Source organism: Triturus cristatus, chromosome 3_1 (genome assembly GCF_964204655.1).
Source record: "Triturus cristatus chromosome 3_1, aTriCri1.1, whole genome shotgun sequence".
Classification (NCBI taxonomy): Eukaryota; Metazoa; Chordata; class Amphibia; order Caudata; family Salamandridae; genus Triturus; species Triturus cristatus.
Genome location: NC_140583.1, coordinates 361,531,681 through 361,547,679, shown reverse-complemented (window position 1 = coordinate 361,547,679; position 15,999 = coordinate 361,531,681). Strand labels below are relative to the sequence as shown.

Here is a 15,999-nt window from a genome sequence, read left to right as displayed (position 1 = left end):
TAATAAAAATCTGCCCTATACCTCCCCATTTGTCCGTCTACCCCTCCGCCCCCACTTACTTTCTGTTACTGTCCCACTGCTTTTTTTTTTGCATCTTTTAGATAGCGCGAACTCGACCCGAAGGTATTGGAGCGCTTTAAATGAGCACCGTCTTTACATTACATATTCAGGCACAGGGAGATTAAGTGATTTGCCCACAATCACAGGATGTGGACGTGACCTCGAGGCTCGAACTCTGGCCCCAAAGTTCATGCCTGAAATAGTCCCCGCACCGCGCTTTACTAACAAAAAGAGTAGAGCCAGTTTCAAAATACAGCGTGTACTTTCTAAAAGTACACGCTGTGTTTTTAAACTGGCTTTACTCTTTTGTTAGTAAAGCGAGGTGCGGGGACGATTGTGGCCTTTTGTTTAAGTATTGATGGTAATCAGAGCCCCTTCAAGGGCTGTGATTACCATCAATACTTAAACAAGAGGCCACAATCGTCCCCGCACCGCGCTTTACTAACAAAAGAGTAGAGCCAGTTTAAAAACACAGCGTGTACTTTGGTACACGCTGTGTTTATAAACTGACTCTACTCTTTTGTTAGTAAAGCGCGGGGACGATTATGGCCTTTTGTTTAAGTATTGATGGTAATCAGAGCCCCTTCACGGGCTGTGATTACATTAATACGTAAACAAAAGGCCACAATCAGCCCGCGCTCTGCAGCCACATGCCCCGAGCCCCCCCAAGCCCCCCCAAGCCACCACAAGCCCCCCCCAAGCCGCCACAAGCCGCCCCAAGCCCCCCCCCAAGCCGCCACAAGCCCACAAGCCCCCAAGCCCCCACAAGCCTCCTTACCTGCACTCTTGACGACTCCTCTCTGGCACCAGTGCAAAAGTGCCTGCTTTTCCCGCCGCCCGCTTCTTAAAGCGGCGGCGTCTCTGCCTCTCTCCTGCGGGACGTCCTGGTTGCGTTGTGCGCGCTCCACATCCGGCAGTGTGCGCTGACGTCAGGGAAGGTGCGCGCGCCTTAAAGGGAACGGTGATGTTCACCTTTGTTTTTTACTTTTTCTTTTTATCATACCAAGTCCACGAGTTTCCTGCCCCAATCTTCTGCAGGCCACTAACTCCAGCTGCGCTCGAAGGATTAGACTACAGCCCTGCCCTGCTCCCATCCCACCGCTTGTGGCAAGTCACTATGTTTGCCCATTGGGCACGTGCAGCAATTGTGCACCCAATACTTTTTTAAAACTTTTTTTCAGGATTTGCAATCTTATGGTGGAATTGCAAGTCTTGAGGCCCAGATGGGGTTTGCGGGACCCTGGGGTTAAAGAATCGGGACAACCAGCCTTTTTTGATAACTGTTTTATTCCAGCGACTTTGGATGTGAAATATTTCGAATCTTTTGTTGCATTATGTCCCTCCGGCAGTTGGGCTTCAGTACCTCCTTCGACTGCATAAATAAAATTTCAGTGCCAAACATTAATAATAGGTGCTCGGGCTATGTGTTAGATGCCTAGTTTTACTTCTGCCATATCCACCCAAAAAGGAGTGAGGGGCCATATTTCTAGAAGCTGAAAATCTGGGCTGAGATTCTTCAATATCTGAATGACAGATCAGGAAATAAGGAAGGAACAGCTCTCCCCTTGAGGACAACAAACACAAGAAAATAAATCAAACCTTGGAATATAGGTGTGGGAATGTGTTGGCAGAGGGGGGATGATCTTTCTAAAGATTTTTGGTTCAGAAAGGAGGCAAAATAATTGTTTTAAGAGACTGTTTTGTATCCATTTATTTCCCCCACTTCATCTATAATTATGAAATATTTCGTTTCTGGTTTGTTTAAAATGGCTAACGACTCTTGACAGCACGTACTTTGTGCTGTATATATAATTATTTTCATATTTATGTTTTTGGGTTGTTCTGTGGCACAAACACTGTTTGAATTTAATAAATGTTATTGTGTGGGAATTACTATGATCAAGTACGTTGATACATAACTTGATTATGTTAAAAAATGATATATTTTGTACGTAATGTGATATTTCCTTATTGAGCAAAAAACAAATTCAACCATCCAGATAAACATATGGAGCAGTTTGTTACCCTTTGTATACGTTACTGCAGTTTTTATCCCTTTGGATAATTTTTACTCAGAAACCTTGCAGTCCCATTATTCCAAAGGGTTATTAGGAGTTCCCTTCACTCGGAACACACAATTAAAAAGAGAACCTAGTTCCAAATGTTAAACTAATCACCATGTTTAAGCCAACATACCGTATAGTTCACAGATTTTTTTTCTCATGGACCCATAAAGATATGGTATAGGTATGAGAATGGGGTACTCATACGGATTTACAATCATAGGCTTTATTTCACTTACTTTTATTAGTATAATGGCACACAGCCTTGTCATATTTTACAAAGTGATAATATCAGTGTGATAGCATGTTTCAAAGTACTGGGTAATTAGCATAATGTGCGATTTAGTCCCAAGAACAACATAAAAATGACATCACATAAGTACACCAGTTCTTGGCCACAACTTTGTTTCACAGTAAACTAATCACCAGAAGAGGATCTGCCAGAAAGAAAAGAAATTAAATCTTAATCTTGCCAACCCTCATCGGAAAGTAGGTCTGTTCGTCTTTGTTGAAATGTATTTCGGAAATCTTCATCAAATAAATTAAGGTCTTCTTCATCCTTAAATATTCCCTGGAATTAAAATTATAAACATCAAAGTCATAAGCAAATCATTAGATTTGTGGAACATAATGATTTTAAAACTGTAATAAGTTGCAGTAAAGTATAAAAGCACATAGAGCCAAGTTAAGCATAATAAAATATAGAAGTGCAAGTTGTTAAGTGAGGAGTGGAGAACAGATCCAGAGCTTTTACAGTGCACTCAAATAAAATATTAGTTACCTCTCAGGTGTCACAATTACATAAAGTTAAAAGAAGGACGAGGCACCAATAAAAATAAAAAGTTTTTTTTTTTTTTTTAATCCTCATCTCACCACTAACGAATGCAAATTAGCTCCTATGGCCCAATCTTAACCTGAGCGCCCTGAGCCAGAGTTCTTGCTTTCGCCTGGGGCCACCCTGGCCTGTTTTTTTATACCAAGGCATGGTGTTAATCATTGGACCATTGTTGTTACAGCCTCAATGCAATTCCCCATTCAATAAATGGTTTCCAGATGGTACTGTTTTTTTTTTTAAGAGTTAAAAGTGTTTCTAAGCGTGCAATTCTAAGTGTAGCTCGTAACCAATTATCATATAATGGGGGGTTGGGATCCTTCCATGACTTACAAATTTCTCTGCGAGCAGTCAAAATAAAACAAAAAAATAATGCAGCTTGTGGCTCCCCTAGTTCAATGATGAGTTCTGCATCCAGCCCAAACATAACTCTAGCTGGATTCAAACAGAGCTTTAATTTAAAAATACTCTCTATAGCCCGCTCCACTCTGCTCCAAAAGGGTCTAATTATCAAACATTCATAGAATATATGGATATCATCCGCTTCTATGAGCCCACACCTTTGGCAGAAGGGGGGTGGATTTACGAACTTCGCAAGTTTTTTTGGTGTATAGTATAATCTGTTTATAGTGAAAAAATGATTCTTTTTAAGAGAAACAGTCCGGACATATTTATAGAGTATTTTTAAGGAGTGATCGTATAGAGTAGCTGAGTCTACCTCCAGCCTTGTTGAGTTCCAAACCCTATTTGATGGGGGAGACTGCGCTTCCTCCGCTTTCAACATTTTCCTGTACCAGAATCCCACTTCTCTCTTCCTGAGCACTGGTAGTAAGAGAGCACTCTCGATATCCCAGTTTCCTCCAATGTTCTCTTCCTCGGCCTTAAACCAGGAGCAGAGTTGAATATATTTAAACCTAGAGAGAGATTTCCCAATCCTGGACTTCAGTACCTCCCACGGCAGGACTCCCTCTGATGTTATCAAATCAGACCAGATATTTATTCCTGTTCTCCTAATAGGGAGGGACAAACTATCCCTTAAACATGAAGGCTGACCTGATTGGAGCAAACTCAGAGTAATATTTAATCCCCCATTTCTCTTTGACTTTATTCCAGACTCTAAGGGCTGATTTTAATACCTTTAAACATACTTTTTTGTAAAATTTTACTGCTCCAAATTTGTACAGGAACCCAGACTCTCCACCCTCCAAACCTACCATTATATTCAAATTTCTCCCCCAATTGGAATCATCAGGGCATGACAACAGACACCTAATATTTTTCAGCTGAAAAGATAAAGCATACCAATTTATATCTGGAAGTGCTAACCCCCCTTTTAATAATCTTCTTTTTAGCTTTTTCCATGATAACCTGGAGTTTTTTTTCGCCCAAATAAAGCTACCAATCTTCCCCTGAATGTTCGCCAGAATTTTATCAGAAAACAAGAGGGGTATTGAATTAAACAAATAAGTCAACTTAGGCAAAATAACCATTTTAACCAAATTAACTCGGCCGTAAATTGTAATGGGGAGATTCTGCCATCTGGAGAACAGCTGGTCAATATCCTTACATAGTTTCTTGATGTTAATTTGGACTATATTATTAATATCTGAAGTGATAATAATTCCTAGATATCTAAGCTGAATGCTGCGAGAACCCATCCCATTATCAATCCCCCAACACATTATTTCTGTTTTTGAATTATTTATTTGATATCCCGAATAGAGGCCAAATTCTGCCATTATCGCCTCTACCCTAGGGAGAACTGCCGCAGGATTACTTGTATAAATCAGTAAGTCGTCAGCATATAAAGCTAACTTACACCTGTAATCCTTATATTTGAAGGGTGTGATTGTCTCGTCGATCCTAAGTGCTTGCGCCAACGGCTCCATATAAATGTCAAAAAAGAAAAAAAAAGGTTTTACAGTCATAAAATATCTAAGATCCTTATTTAGTAAGTGACATTTCATCAGTTAAGATTTCTATATATTACTAGTTCTTTTATTTAATGTAATTATATATCAACACCGTAACACAATATTTTATGCATATTTTTATCCACCATATTTTGTTAGTACTAAGAAATCGTAATAATGTACACGAGATAGAGAAACAATCACATGGCGTGCCTTATATCATTATCCTAAAATAAAAACAATCGGAAAATTACAATCACAGTATATTAAACAGTCCATATCTCAGCCACTTTCTAATTATGCAAAGGTGTGCTTTCTTCTAGGAAATAACACCTTAACAGTGTATACAGTTAATGAAACCACAGGGACTCCGCATACAGACCCCATGAACATGAAACACAAGTTTTTACCATTGATGATCAATTCAATCAATCACAGAAACTCTAAAATACAAGCATTAACAGTCAGGGCCTTCACTGACAAAGGTTTCTACACAGAATAAGTGGTGATTTGTAAAACAAACTCAGAAGGATGCCAGGTTAAATATCCTCTTCCTTAGAGCTGCACGCTAAAATGCTAAATCAGAGTCAACCGGAAGCATAAGGTGGACATTTCAATATCTTTCACCACATAAGTGCTGCCTTCCATATCTCTTAGTGTTACAAAGACCTCCCTGACATAATGGAAATATCTTAACCCAGTGAAAACTGCAATTTTGACAATACACTGAGAGGGCTCATAAATAGAGGTAAAAATTCATGAAATTGCTCAAAAACAAATGACCGACTAATATAACAATTTAATAAAAAGTGCTTCCTGCTGGATTAGATTGAGGTCCCAAGGTGGAGACCGTGTTCTGACTAGAAACACTTTCTGTAAGCCTTCTAAAAAGTCCTTGTTAACAGGGACTTTGAAAAAAGAAACCTGGTTTGGGGTTTTCCTATATGCTACAGTTGCAGCAAGGTGGACTTCGATGGAAGAACATTGTAGATTGGATTGAGCCAGATGTTAAAGGTAAGATATGATGACATCTTTCGGACGAGTGATTGGGTTGTGTCTGTTATTCAAGCAACACATGCTGAAAGGAATAACGTGATCTTGTAGACAGTCGTTTGGCTTCCTTGAGATGTTCATATGAGCTGGAGGACATCTGAATAGACATACTGTCTTCTCTCAGGAGCAATGCTGCTGAATTCATTGATGTTATATTTAGATTTCTTTGAAGAATTGACTCCGAAAACCTACTTGGTAATCAAAAGAGCCGGCTATATACACTGCTTTCAACGTGTTGTCCCAGGACAAGGCCCATAGCTAAATCCTCTGAGCCTAAAGTGATTGGAGTCTTGATTTTTGGCTTCCCTGCTTTTTTAGGACGTGCACGGTCATCATGTTGCCCGTTTAGACGAGAATTGCATGTGTCGTAAAGAACGCAAGGAAGGCCTTGACAGCCAGATAGAGCACTCTCTGTTCCAGACACTTGATATCATATGAACTCTATTTGTCTGAACAATGATCCTGCATTGACAACTGTCCTAGATGAGATGAGATAAGCAGATCTCTGACCCAGCTCCCCCTTGCTGCCCTGAGCAGCAGGTCTTCCGCTTGCCTCGTCTTCTGTGGTATTTGCATTGTTTTCTCCTCTTTGCAGTATTTTGTTTTCTGTTGTATTTTTGCTTCGTTTATGCTTTCTGCTGCCGCTGATCCAGTTTCCCACTTATCCTGCAAACCCCGCCCACTGCCACCCTGCACTCCTCCCTCCTCCCAGAACCTACTTAATGGTGGCTGCAGCGTGACCCCATTGAGCAGGTCCCTGACCCGGCTCCCCCGTGCCACCAAGAATCTGTAATTTGCCTCGTTTTCTCTTATTTTTGCCTTATCTTCTGTGGCATTTGTCTTGTTTTCGACTGCTTTATGCATCGTCTTCTGTTTGATTATGCCTTATTTTCCTGTTGTATTTTGACGGGTTTTCTGTTGTATTTTGGCATGTTTTTTATTGTATTTTTGCCTTGTTTTCTGCTGGCTTGTGCTTACTTCTCCGGCTTGTTTCTACCACCACTGATCCTGCTTCCCGCAAGCCCGCCCACCGCCCTTCTCTCCTCCACGGACCACGGACCTACTTAATGGAGGCCACAGCACGGTAGCGCAGCGTGCCAAAGGCAAGCAGGTCTGCGCCCATCCGCATCTGGACCACCCCCAGCGGCATGAACCCGGATTCTCCCGCCCACCGCAGATACACCGCTGCCGAGCTCTGGACCCCAGACTCTGCAACAACGACTGCTGCTGCACTTCTCCACGATTAATGGTAGGACCTTTCACCTGCCTGCACTGTCTCTTCTCATGCAACACCGGAGCACCCGCATGTCACCACCACGCCGACCATGATCGCTTCAGAGCAACTCGACTGCCTCCTCCTCAACACACGATCCGTTTTGCAGGCACACCATCGAAATCTGGGACATCACCACCACCCTTTCCTCTGACGTCATCTTCCTCACCGAGACCTGGCTCACACTGTATCCTCTCCTGACATCACCTCAGCAACACTCAACGGGTACAAGATAGCACACGGGGACGGTATCAATAAGCCAGGATCGCCATCATCCACAAAAAAAACATCCACTGCACCACCACCGCAGATGACACCACCTCAATCACGGAATACCTCAATTTTAAACTCCAAACATGAGGCAAATCCACCATCAGGAGCATCATCGCTTACAGACCTCCAGAACCACAGGCCAGCTTCTGCAACGCCATTCCCGACTTCATCGCTCCCTCGCCATTACATCTTCCTCAGAGACCTCAATTTACATGGACGACCTCAACGATACCAACACTACCAACTTCTTTGAAAGCATGAAAAACATTGGCCTCACCTAACTAGTCACTAGCACCACACACAACACAGGACACACGCTTGACCCCATTTTCATGACAGAGTCAAGTACAATCATGTCACCAAACTCACCTGGACTTACCATGCCATCATCCACATAGTCATCACCAGACATCCCTGCAGCCCCCCCTCTCAACGCAGATGGAGCAAGGTGTCAGAGAGCCAGCGGACCGGCGCCTTTAACACTTCCCACCCTGACACTGCAACCAACCTAGAACAAGCCGTCAAGAACTTCACCGCCTGGATCACCCACTGCGTCGACTGAATCGCCCCCATCAAACAGGACAAATAGTATACCATGGAGTTGAGAACCACAAAACGCAACAGCAATCAGCTGGAAAGAAAATGGCGCACCAGCAAGGAATCTGCAGACAGAGCCACCTTTAAGACAGCCCTCAACCAACACCGCCAGCTCCCAAAGGAGATGAAAAAGAACGCTCTGGAAAACACATCAAACGCAGCTCCAAACACAGCTAAGAATTCTTTAACATTATCAGAGAGTTCTCGAAACCCTCTGCCACCCCTTCCCAGGAACTTTTCACACTCTGGCAGAATTCTTCCATGATAAGATCTCCACCATCTACTAGAACTTTGAGTCCCAGCACACCCCCTCCAACCTCTCCGGCCACCTTGCTCCCACAGAGGCAAGCCCCGAACCTTTACTCAACACTTGGGACCAACTAACCACACAGAACATCACAGCAATAATGAACTCCGTCCACTCAGGAGCCCTCACAGACCCCTGTCCCCACCACATTTTCAACCTCAGGAGCAAGAAGATCAACAGTGAGTTAATCACCCTCTTCAACGCCTCTATCACCAAGGCCACCTTCCTCGAAGGGAAACATGCAGAAATCAAGCCCCTTCTTAAACGATATGTCTGCTGACCACAGCTAACTAAGAACTACTGTCCCATCTCTCTGCTTCCCTGCCAAAGTCCTCGAAAAAGCCATTAACTGCCAACTAACTGAACACCTGGAGAACAACAATCTTTTGGACACCTCCCACTCTGGATTCTGCACCAACCACAGCACCAAAACCCCCCTAATCGCTGCCACCGACATCAGATTCCCTCCTTGACCAAGGAGAAATGGAAGACCTGATCCTCCTCGACCTCTCAACAGCGTTTGACACCATATCACACAAAACCCTTATCAAAAGACTACATCACATCGGAGTCCAAGGAGACATCCTCAAGTGGATTGCCTCCTTCGTCACCGGAAGAACCCAGAGAATCTGCCTCTCACTGTTCACCTCGATACCCAAGAACAACATCTGTGACGTTCCACAAGGCTCATCCTCAGCCCCACTCTGTTCAATACCTACATGACCCCCTTGGCCAACATCATCAGAGCCCATGGATTAAAAATAATTTCCTACGGAGACAACACCCAGCTCATCCTCTCACTCTCAGAAGACCCCACAACACAAGAGCCAACTTCCGCAGGTGTGTGACGAGAGGAGGAATCTGTTTTTTCTTTTTTTTGCAGGACCCGCCCCCCCAACTTTTTACCCAGTCTCTGGTGCAACTTTGACTGAAAGTGTGCTGGGTTCCTGTTAACCAGGTTCCCAGCACCACTGTTCTTTCCCTAAACTTAAACATTGTTCCACAATTGGCAATCCCTTTAGGATCCATGTAAATCCCAGTAAGTGGTACCCCAGGTACCTAGAGCATTGGACCTAAACAGGATCCCAAAGGCTGCGGCACAAATGTTACCATCCTAAGGGACCCCTCACCAAGCTCAAGCAAGTCAACATGACAATCATCCCTGCCAGCACTATATGTGGTATAGGTCAGTCACCCCTGCGGTAGGCCTTACAGACCTAAAGCAGGGTACACTATACCCATGTGAGGGCACATCTGCTAGAGTGGATATGCCCCGGTGATATCTAAGTTCTCCCTTAGATATTACCAATGCACAGGGAAGCAATGAGTACATGGGCCAACACTCGTCATTCCGAGTTCCCCCGCTACATGATGGCTTCACTGTACCCCAAGATGTTTGATAACAAACACCTCGTCTTAATAAACCAACACTGATGCCAGTGCTGGATTTACTAATAAATGCACACAGAGGGCACCTTAGAGGTATCCCCTGAAAACCTACCGACTACTAGTGTGTTGACTGACAAGTCTCGGCCAGCCAGCCACCATTTTTTTTTTTTTTAATCTGTTTGTTTTTATTAACTTTTGAAGTTACAGATACATGAAAGGCATTATACTTTTAGCAGTGTCTATGCATGGTGGCTCTTAATAGCAATGGAAACATATTCTTGCTACATGAAGACTGAGCATTGTAGACATACAAAACGTGCCTATCGCACCGGAATACATATAATGACAACATTTGGCTCATTCCATACATAAGATGAAGTCCAGTCCGGCGTCTGCATGGTTTCGGCAGTCCAATGAGTAATGTCTTTCTGCTGGTGCAGCGTGGACTTCAGAACAGACATAATATGATCAAAATAGGTAACACCCAACAACCCCAACATAGACCGGCATTAGTCCCAATATCCCCATCCCCCCAACTCCCCTTGTTTCCTCAACAACGTATCTCAGCATTACAGACTGACTGTTACTCCCCCGCATTGACATCTATTGCGTTCACCTTGGTGTCAGCACTAATTAACACACACATGGAACAGTACAGCCGCACACCTCCATGGGTCCTGACATCTACTCCGGGTCCCCGACCCTGACCTAGAACTGCCGCGCTGAGCATTCTTACTCAATCTGCTGAAGTGTCTGGAGCAGCCCCTCCCACTGTGCAGTTATGGGCTCCTTCCTCAATCCCAACGTTTCTTCCCGCCTGATGGCAGTACCCTCCGCCCTGGCCCATGCGGAGAGCGAATGTCTCCATGCATGCGTGTCAGGTGGGTCCTGCGCATTCCTCCTCTTGGTGAGCAATCGCTTAGCGACCACAAACCCCAGATCCAGGAATCAGCACGTAACTTTCGTGGCTGGGGTTCTACGGAACTGGTGCAACAGATAAACAGTCCAGTCAAAAGGTAGGCTAAGACCTGTGCTGATGTGTAGCAGCTCACTGATTGTGTGCCAGTACGCGTGTAGCCTGTGGCAACTCCATAGCATGTGAATCAGGCCCACCCCAGGCTCGGTGCCAGCCTGCCACCATAGACAGGTTTCTGACCTCCTGAGGTGAGAGCCTTTGATCTCAGAGGACAGGAACAAAGCCTGCCCTAGGCGGAGGTGTTCACACCTCCTCCAAGCAGGATGGACATACCAGGGCAGGAAGCTACAAATGCCCTACTGACTTTGATATGCAACCCCAGACCTCTCAGATAGTGGTGGGTCCCATCCCCCTGTTATGACCCCACTTTTTGGCAGCAAACAGGTGGGAAAATTAGTTAGATTAGGAGGTGTGTCCACATTCAGCCAGCACCACCCTAATGGCAGGCCAACTGATGTGGACCCTACTTTTCAGAATCCTCCATCTTGTTTTGGAGAGAATTAGCCTTTTAGGGTCAGGGTTATGCTCACTTCACTTCGACTACGAGGAGCACCTGCTCTGCACCCGGCCTGGGTAATAACAAACCGACTGTACTCCGTTGTCTCGAAGGCCCTTGCAACACTAGCCCCTGTTTGGGAGTTCTAGGAATAGCTACCAACTCCACCAACTCCATGCTCCTGGCGGATTTCAGGATGCACCTGACATTGTTGGTAGAACATTGGACCTTAGCTTCCTGCTACTCTAAACCCAGAAGGTGAACCCCCTACAACTGTCTGTGCTGTGTGCCTTACCTACCTACTTACTCCTCCCATAGGACTGCTGGTGCATAATTGCGCATGACTTTGAACTATTTGCTTATCTTTGAAGATTCATAAGAGATACAGTACTTAATTCTGAACGTAGTTCTTGGTTCGAAAATATATATAAAAAGAATTGTTCTTTTTCTAAATTGGCCTCGGATTTATTCTTTGAGTGTGTGTCTTATTTGTTGCCTCTGTGAATACAATAAATGCTTAGCACTACCCTCTGATAAGTCTAACTACTTGCCCATACTACCACAAAAGAGAGCGTTAATATTATCTACTTTAACCTCAGTAAACCAACTAGGGATCCACTGTACTCTCTGCACAGTGTACTTCTTTTTAGTACAGTATACAGAGAGCCAGTTTCTTACAACCAGCAGCGCCGAATGGATGAAAAACAACTACCTAAAAATCAACACAGATGAAATGGAAGTGTTGATCTTCAGCAACAACACCTTCCCGTGGAACGACTCCTGGTGGCCCTCGGAATTAGGACCCTCACCCACAATGACAGACCATGCTCGTAATGTCGGCATTACCCTGGACAGTAAACTTACCATGAAAACCCAGATCAATGCAGTCTCATCTGCCTGCTTCCTCCACCTTCACATGCTCCGGAAAATCTTCAAATCGCTCCCCATCAACACCAGATGCACTGTCACTCAAGCCATAGTCACTAGCTGTCTGGACTATGATAATGCACTTTACACAGGATTCATCACTCACCTCCTCAAGAGATTGCAAACTAAACAGAACTCCTCTTCGACCGCTCCAAACAGTACCACATCACCCCTCACCTTAAGAAACTCCACTGGCCCCCGATACAGGACAGATGCTAATTCAAGATGCTGATGCACACCTCCAAAGATCTTGCACAACCAAGAACCAGCCTACATCAAAACTGCCTGAACTTCCATCAACCTGCCAGACACCTGCGCTCCACCTCCCTCTCCCTCGCGCACCCCCCCCCCCACATCCAGCATAGCAATAGTGGAAGACGCTCCTCCTACCTCACGGCTAAATCCTGGAACGACTTCCCCCTTCACCTCCGGAACTCCACCTCACTCCTAGAATTCCAAAAGACACACTAGACCTGGTTGTTCGCTGAACCCACCTGAAGCACCAATACCCCCAGCGCCTGGATAGCCTCACATGTGATTAGCTGCACTTTACAGATTCTGCTTGACTGATTGATTGAGATGAGCATCTGGGGGAAAATGTCTGCAATGGAGACTCCTGCTGCTAAAAAAGCAATTCCTGAAGCAAGATCTCTCTTTTGCATCACCATATGAGATTGTTTCGCTGGTATAGTCAACTGAAGCTTATTGTGCCAGTTGTATTTTTGCAACCATTGGTTTATCTGGGAACTGCTGTAGTATTCTCATATCGAGTCTTGTATTTGGAATAATAGCAACAGATGAAGCTATGCACCAAGGAAGAAAGATTTCTGGGGATGTTGATTCGGTGTTGATCAACAGGTGATATTCATCCCAAATTGATGACAATCTCTCCTCCAAAGGAACCTTTTCCTTTCGTTGTGACAATTACTATCCCTTGATAACATCGAATTTGAGCAAGCAATAGCACTGAATTATGATGATTGAGCTGAAGGAGTAGAATGAGGCTGTCTTGTGGAATTTGTTCTTCACTTTTTAACAACTGTGAGCCTTCAATAGCTAGTCGTCCAAGTTGGGATAGATAAATACTCATTATCGATTGAGATGGGCAGCTAGCAGTGTGATGCATCTGGAGAATGTGCTGGGTCCCATTTCAAGCCAAATGGATGAACTCTATATTGGAAATGAGAGCTGCCCACAACACACCTTGGATATTTCCTGTGGTTTAAGGTATTTTGCAGGTCTATTGTAGATATCCACTCTACATGTTTTATGTGTGGAAAGATCTGGGGGAGAGCGAGCATCTGAAATTTCCCTGTCTTGAGCCACTTGTTAGTAAAACAGAGATCTAGAATTTACTTTGATTTCAGATTTCTCAGTTGGTTGAGAAACTATTCTGGAATAAATTCCTTGTCTTTTTGAGGGGCTGGAACTGGTCTGATTGCACGTTTCTCAACAGCACTAACATCTGTTTCCCAAAGATGGTTACGAGGTGCTTTGAAGTTGGTTTCACAGGAACAGACAGTTCTGCATTTAAATGTAGTAAATATATATGAATATCTATGCAGCACTCACTTGTTTTTTGTGATTCTCTTCCTCATGATATACCACTACCCCCACTGGCAAGGTGAACGGAGTGAGGTTTTTTAGTTGTCATTGTTGGTTGCCACAGGAAAGCCTACTGGAGGTCATATGAAGCTGTGATTCTGGCGATTTAGCCTTGCAAGACTTTCTTTGACAGAGATACATCTTGGTCTTGTTGCTGATGTTATTGACATGGCCACCGAGGGGTGTAGAGGCGATCTCTGGTCTTGAATCAAAACTTGACGAATGTCATTGTTTCTTCGAGCCCTTTCGCCATCACAGTCTACTTCATTCTTCATATCACCATCTCATCTTCTATATGCTGACCGAGCAAGGGGGTAGCAGATCCTGAAAATGGGAAAGTCATGGTGTTGAGCTTGGTGTCAGGCTCGAGGTGCAACCGACATAGTGTTAACTCACAGCAATAACCTGTTGCTGACAACTCGGCAAAGTCAATTGTGGCACTGATGTCTTGGTTACAAATCAAGGAGCCTTTCCTAACCATCGTCTCAAAGTCTTGTTGCCCCAATGATGCAGCAAAGAGTCCATGAAAGACTTCATACCTTCCCAGATCTCCCTGACATATCTCTCAAGAAGAGCAGCAGCGATAGCGTTTTTTGGTGAAGTAGCCACTGTGCCACACATCTTTATTCCAGTGGCATCAATACTTTTGCTTTCCCGGTCTATTGGTGCAGTTTTTTTATGCAGCAGAGGCATGCCGCCTTCGGACTAAAGTGACTATAGTCGAATCTGGCTTTTGATTCGATTTCAAGAATGCTGGAACTTGCTGAGGTGGTTTGCATTTTTATTAATTATTTATTTTTTGCAGGCATGGAGCAACAACGTTATCCATGGCCAGGTTGAGAAACTTCTTCTCTGTAATCTTAAGATGTCCTAGGACAAGGGGCAGGAATTTGTTTGTTTGAGGGCGACCGTTACTCAATATAGTCATCCTGGTGCTAGAAGCAAAACACAAGACAGGCAGAATTATGACTGAAAAAGCAACATTTTTAAATCTTTCTAGTAAGTGTGCCAATTAGGTTACGAGTCAAGGGCTATTACCAATTCATGATTTAGGTGCAAAGTCGGAAAAAGAGAGGACGGTCAATTTACCACTTTTAATGCGGGGTACGATTGCATGATTTCCTGATCGAAGTCGGTTAGTGAGAGAATTGGATCTAACTTGCTTATTGATGGGCTGGCCTTGTGAAAAGGAAGGTAGGCAAGAGAGTCTGAGGACATATTTCTGGACCAGGAGTCAATGCAGATCTTTGAGATGAGAAGTGAGCACAAGCAGGCTGGCTGAGAATCAGGCACTGAAGAGTTCTAGACTATTTGGAGGCATTGTAAGAGATGCTCTTCAATACCCAGATAAAGAACGTTACAGTAGTCTAGCTGAAAGGTGATTATGTAGTGGCTAAAGCTTTTCCAAAGCATTTAAAGATTTTTAAAAAGCTAAACATTGTAGCAACTTTGGTAACTTGATTAGCCATTGTTAGGTCATGATTAAGGGTAAATCATAGTTTTTTTCTACTGAATTAACATGGCCAAGTGCAACACCAAAGTCTGAAGGCCACCATGCAAAACACCAAATGGAGTAGAATTGCTGAGCATCACCTAAGTCTTATCGTCATTCAATCTGAGAAAACATAAAATCCTAGCAGTAATGGCACACCAGAACCTGACTTTCGAATGTTAAAGATTGTGAGAATTGAAGACAAAAATTTGAGTATTGCCTGTGTAAGAAAATATCGAGGATACCCTCTTTTGAAAAGTTTGCATTATGATAAAAACATGTAGCTTATGCTGCTTGCACAGGGATACTCCGTTTTAAAGTACCTCTGGCAAGCATGTAATTCTAGGTGGTGATGTCATCCACCAGCGATGCTCTTGCGAGATGGCTATTTAGGCTTTTTCTTAATCATTTGCTAGTCCTTGGCCCTCAGATTGTCCAACTTGCCTTTTAGACTGGTGCCATTTTTCAATGCACTCCGACATGTTTTTGCAGTTATTCACATTTCTTTACTGAATGTGAAGATGACAAACACACCAACACACCTTGTATGGATCAGACACTACTTTCTTTCTCCCACAGAAGGAGTATTTCACAAAGAGGGAAGATATTCTGACAGGAGAAAACCTGCAGAAATCTAAAAAATGTGTTTACTTGGTAGCCAGAAGTTAAAGATGTTGAGAGATAAAATGAAAATCCTAAGAGAAATTTCTCAGAAAGAACAGGGCGTGAACCCTCCAGTGTTT

The 15,999-nt window shown here is 43.8% G+C and overlaps 1 protein-coding gene across 1 annotated transcript in view; it reads right to left on the bottom strand.

Moving 5' to 3' along the window:
• Window positions 1-2,333: 2,333 nt before the first annotated feature.
• The window catches only part of MNS1 (meiosis specific nuclear structural 1), a 240,942-nt gene continuing 227,276 nt past the window's right edge, over window positions 2,334-15,999 (bottom strand). Inside the window, exon 10 of the mRNA XM_085644126.1 lies at window positions 2,334-2,694. Within this exon, the coding sequence (XP_085500252.1) occupies window positions 2,587-2,694 (108 nt within the window). The 3' untranslated portion in view covers window positions 2,334-2,586. The remainder of the gene's footprint in view (window positions 2,695-15,999) is intronic.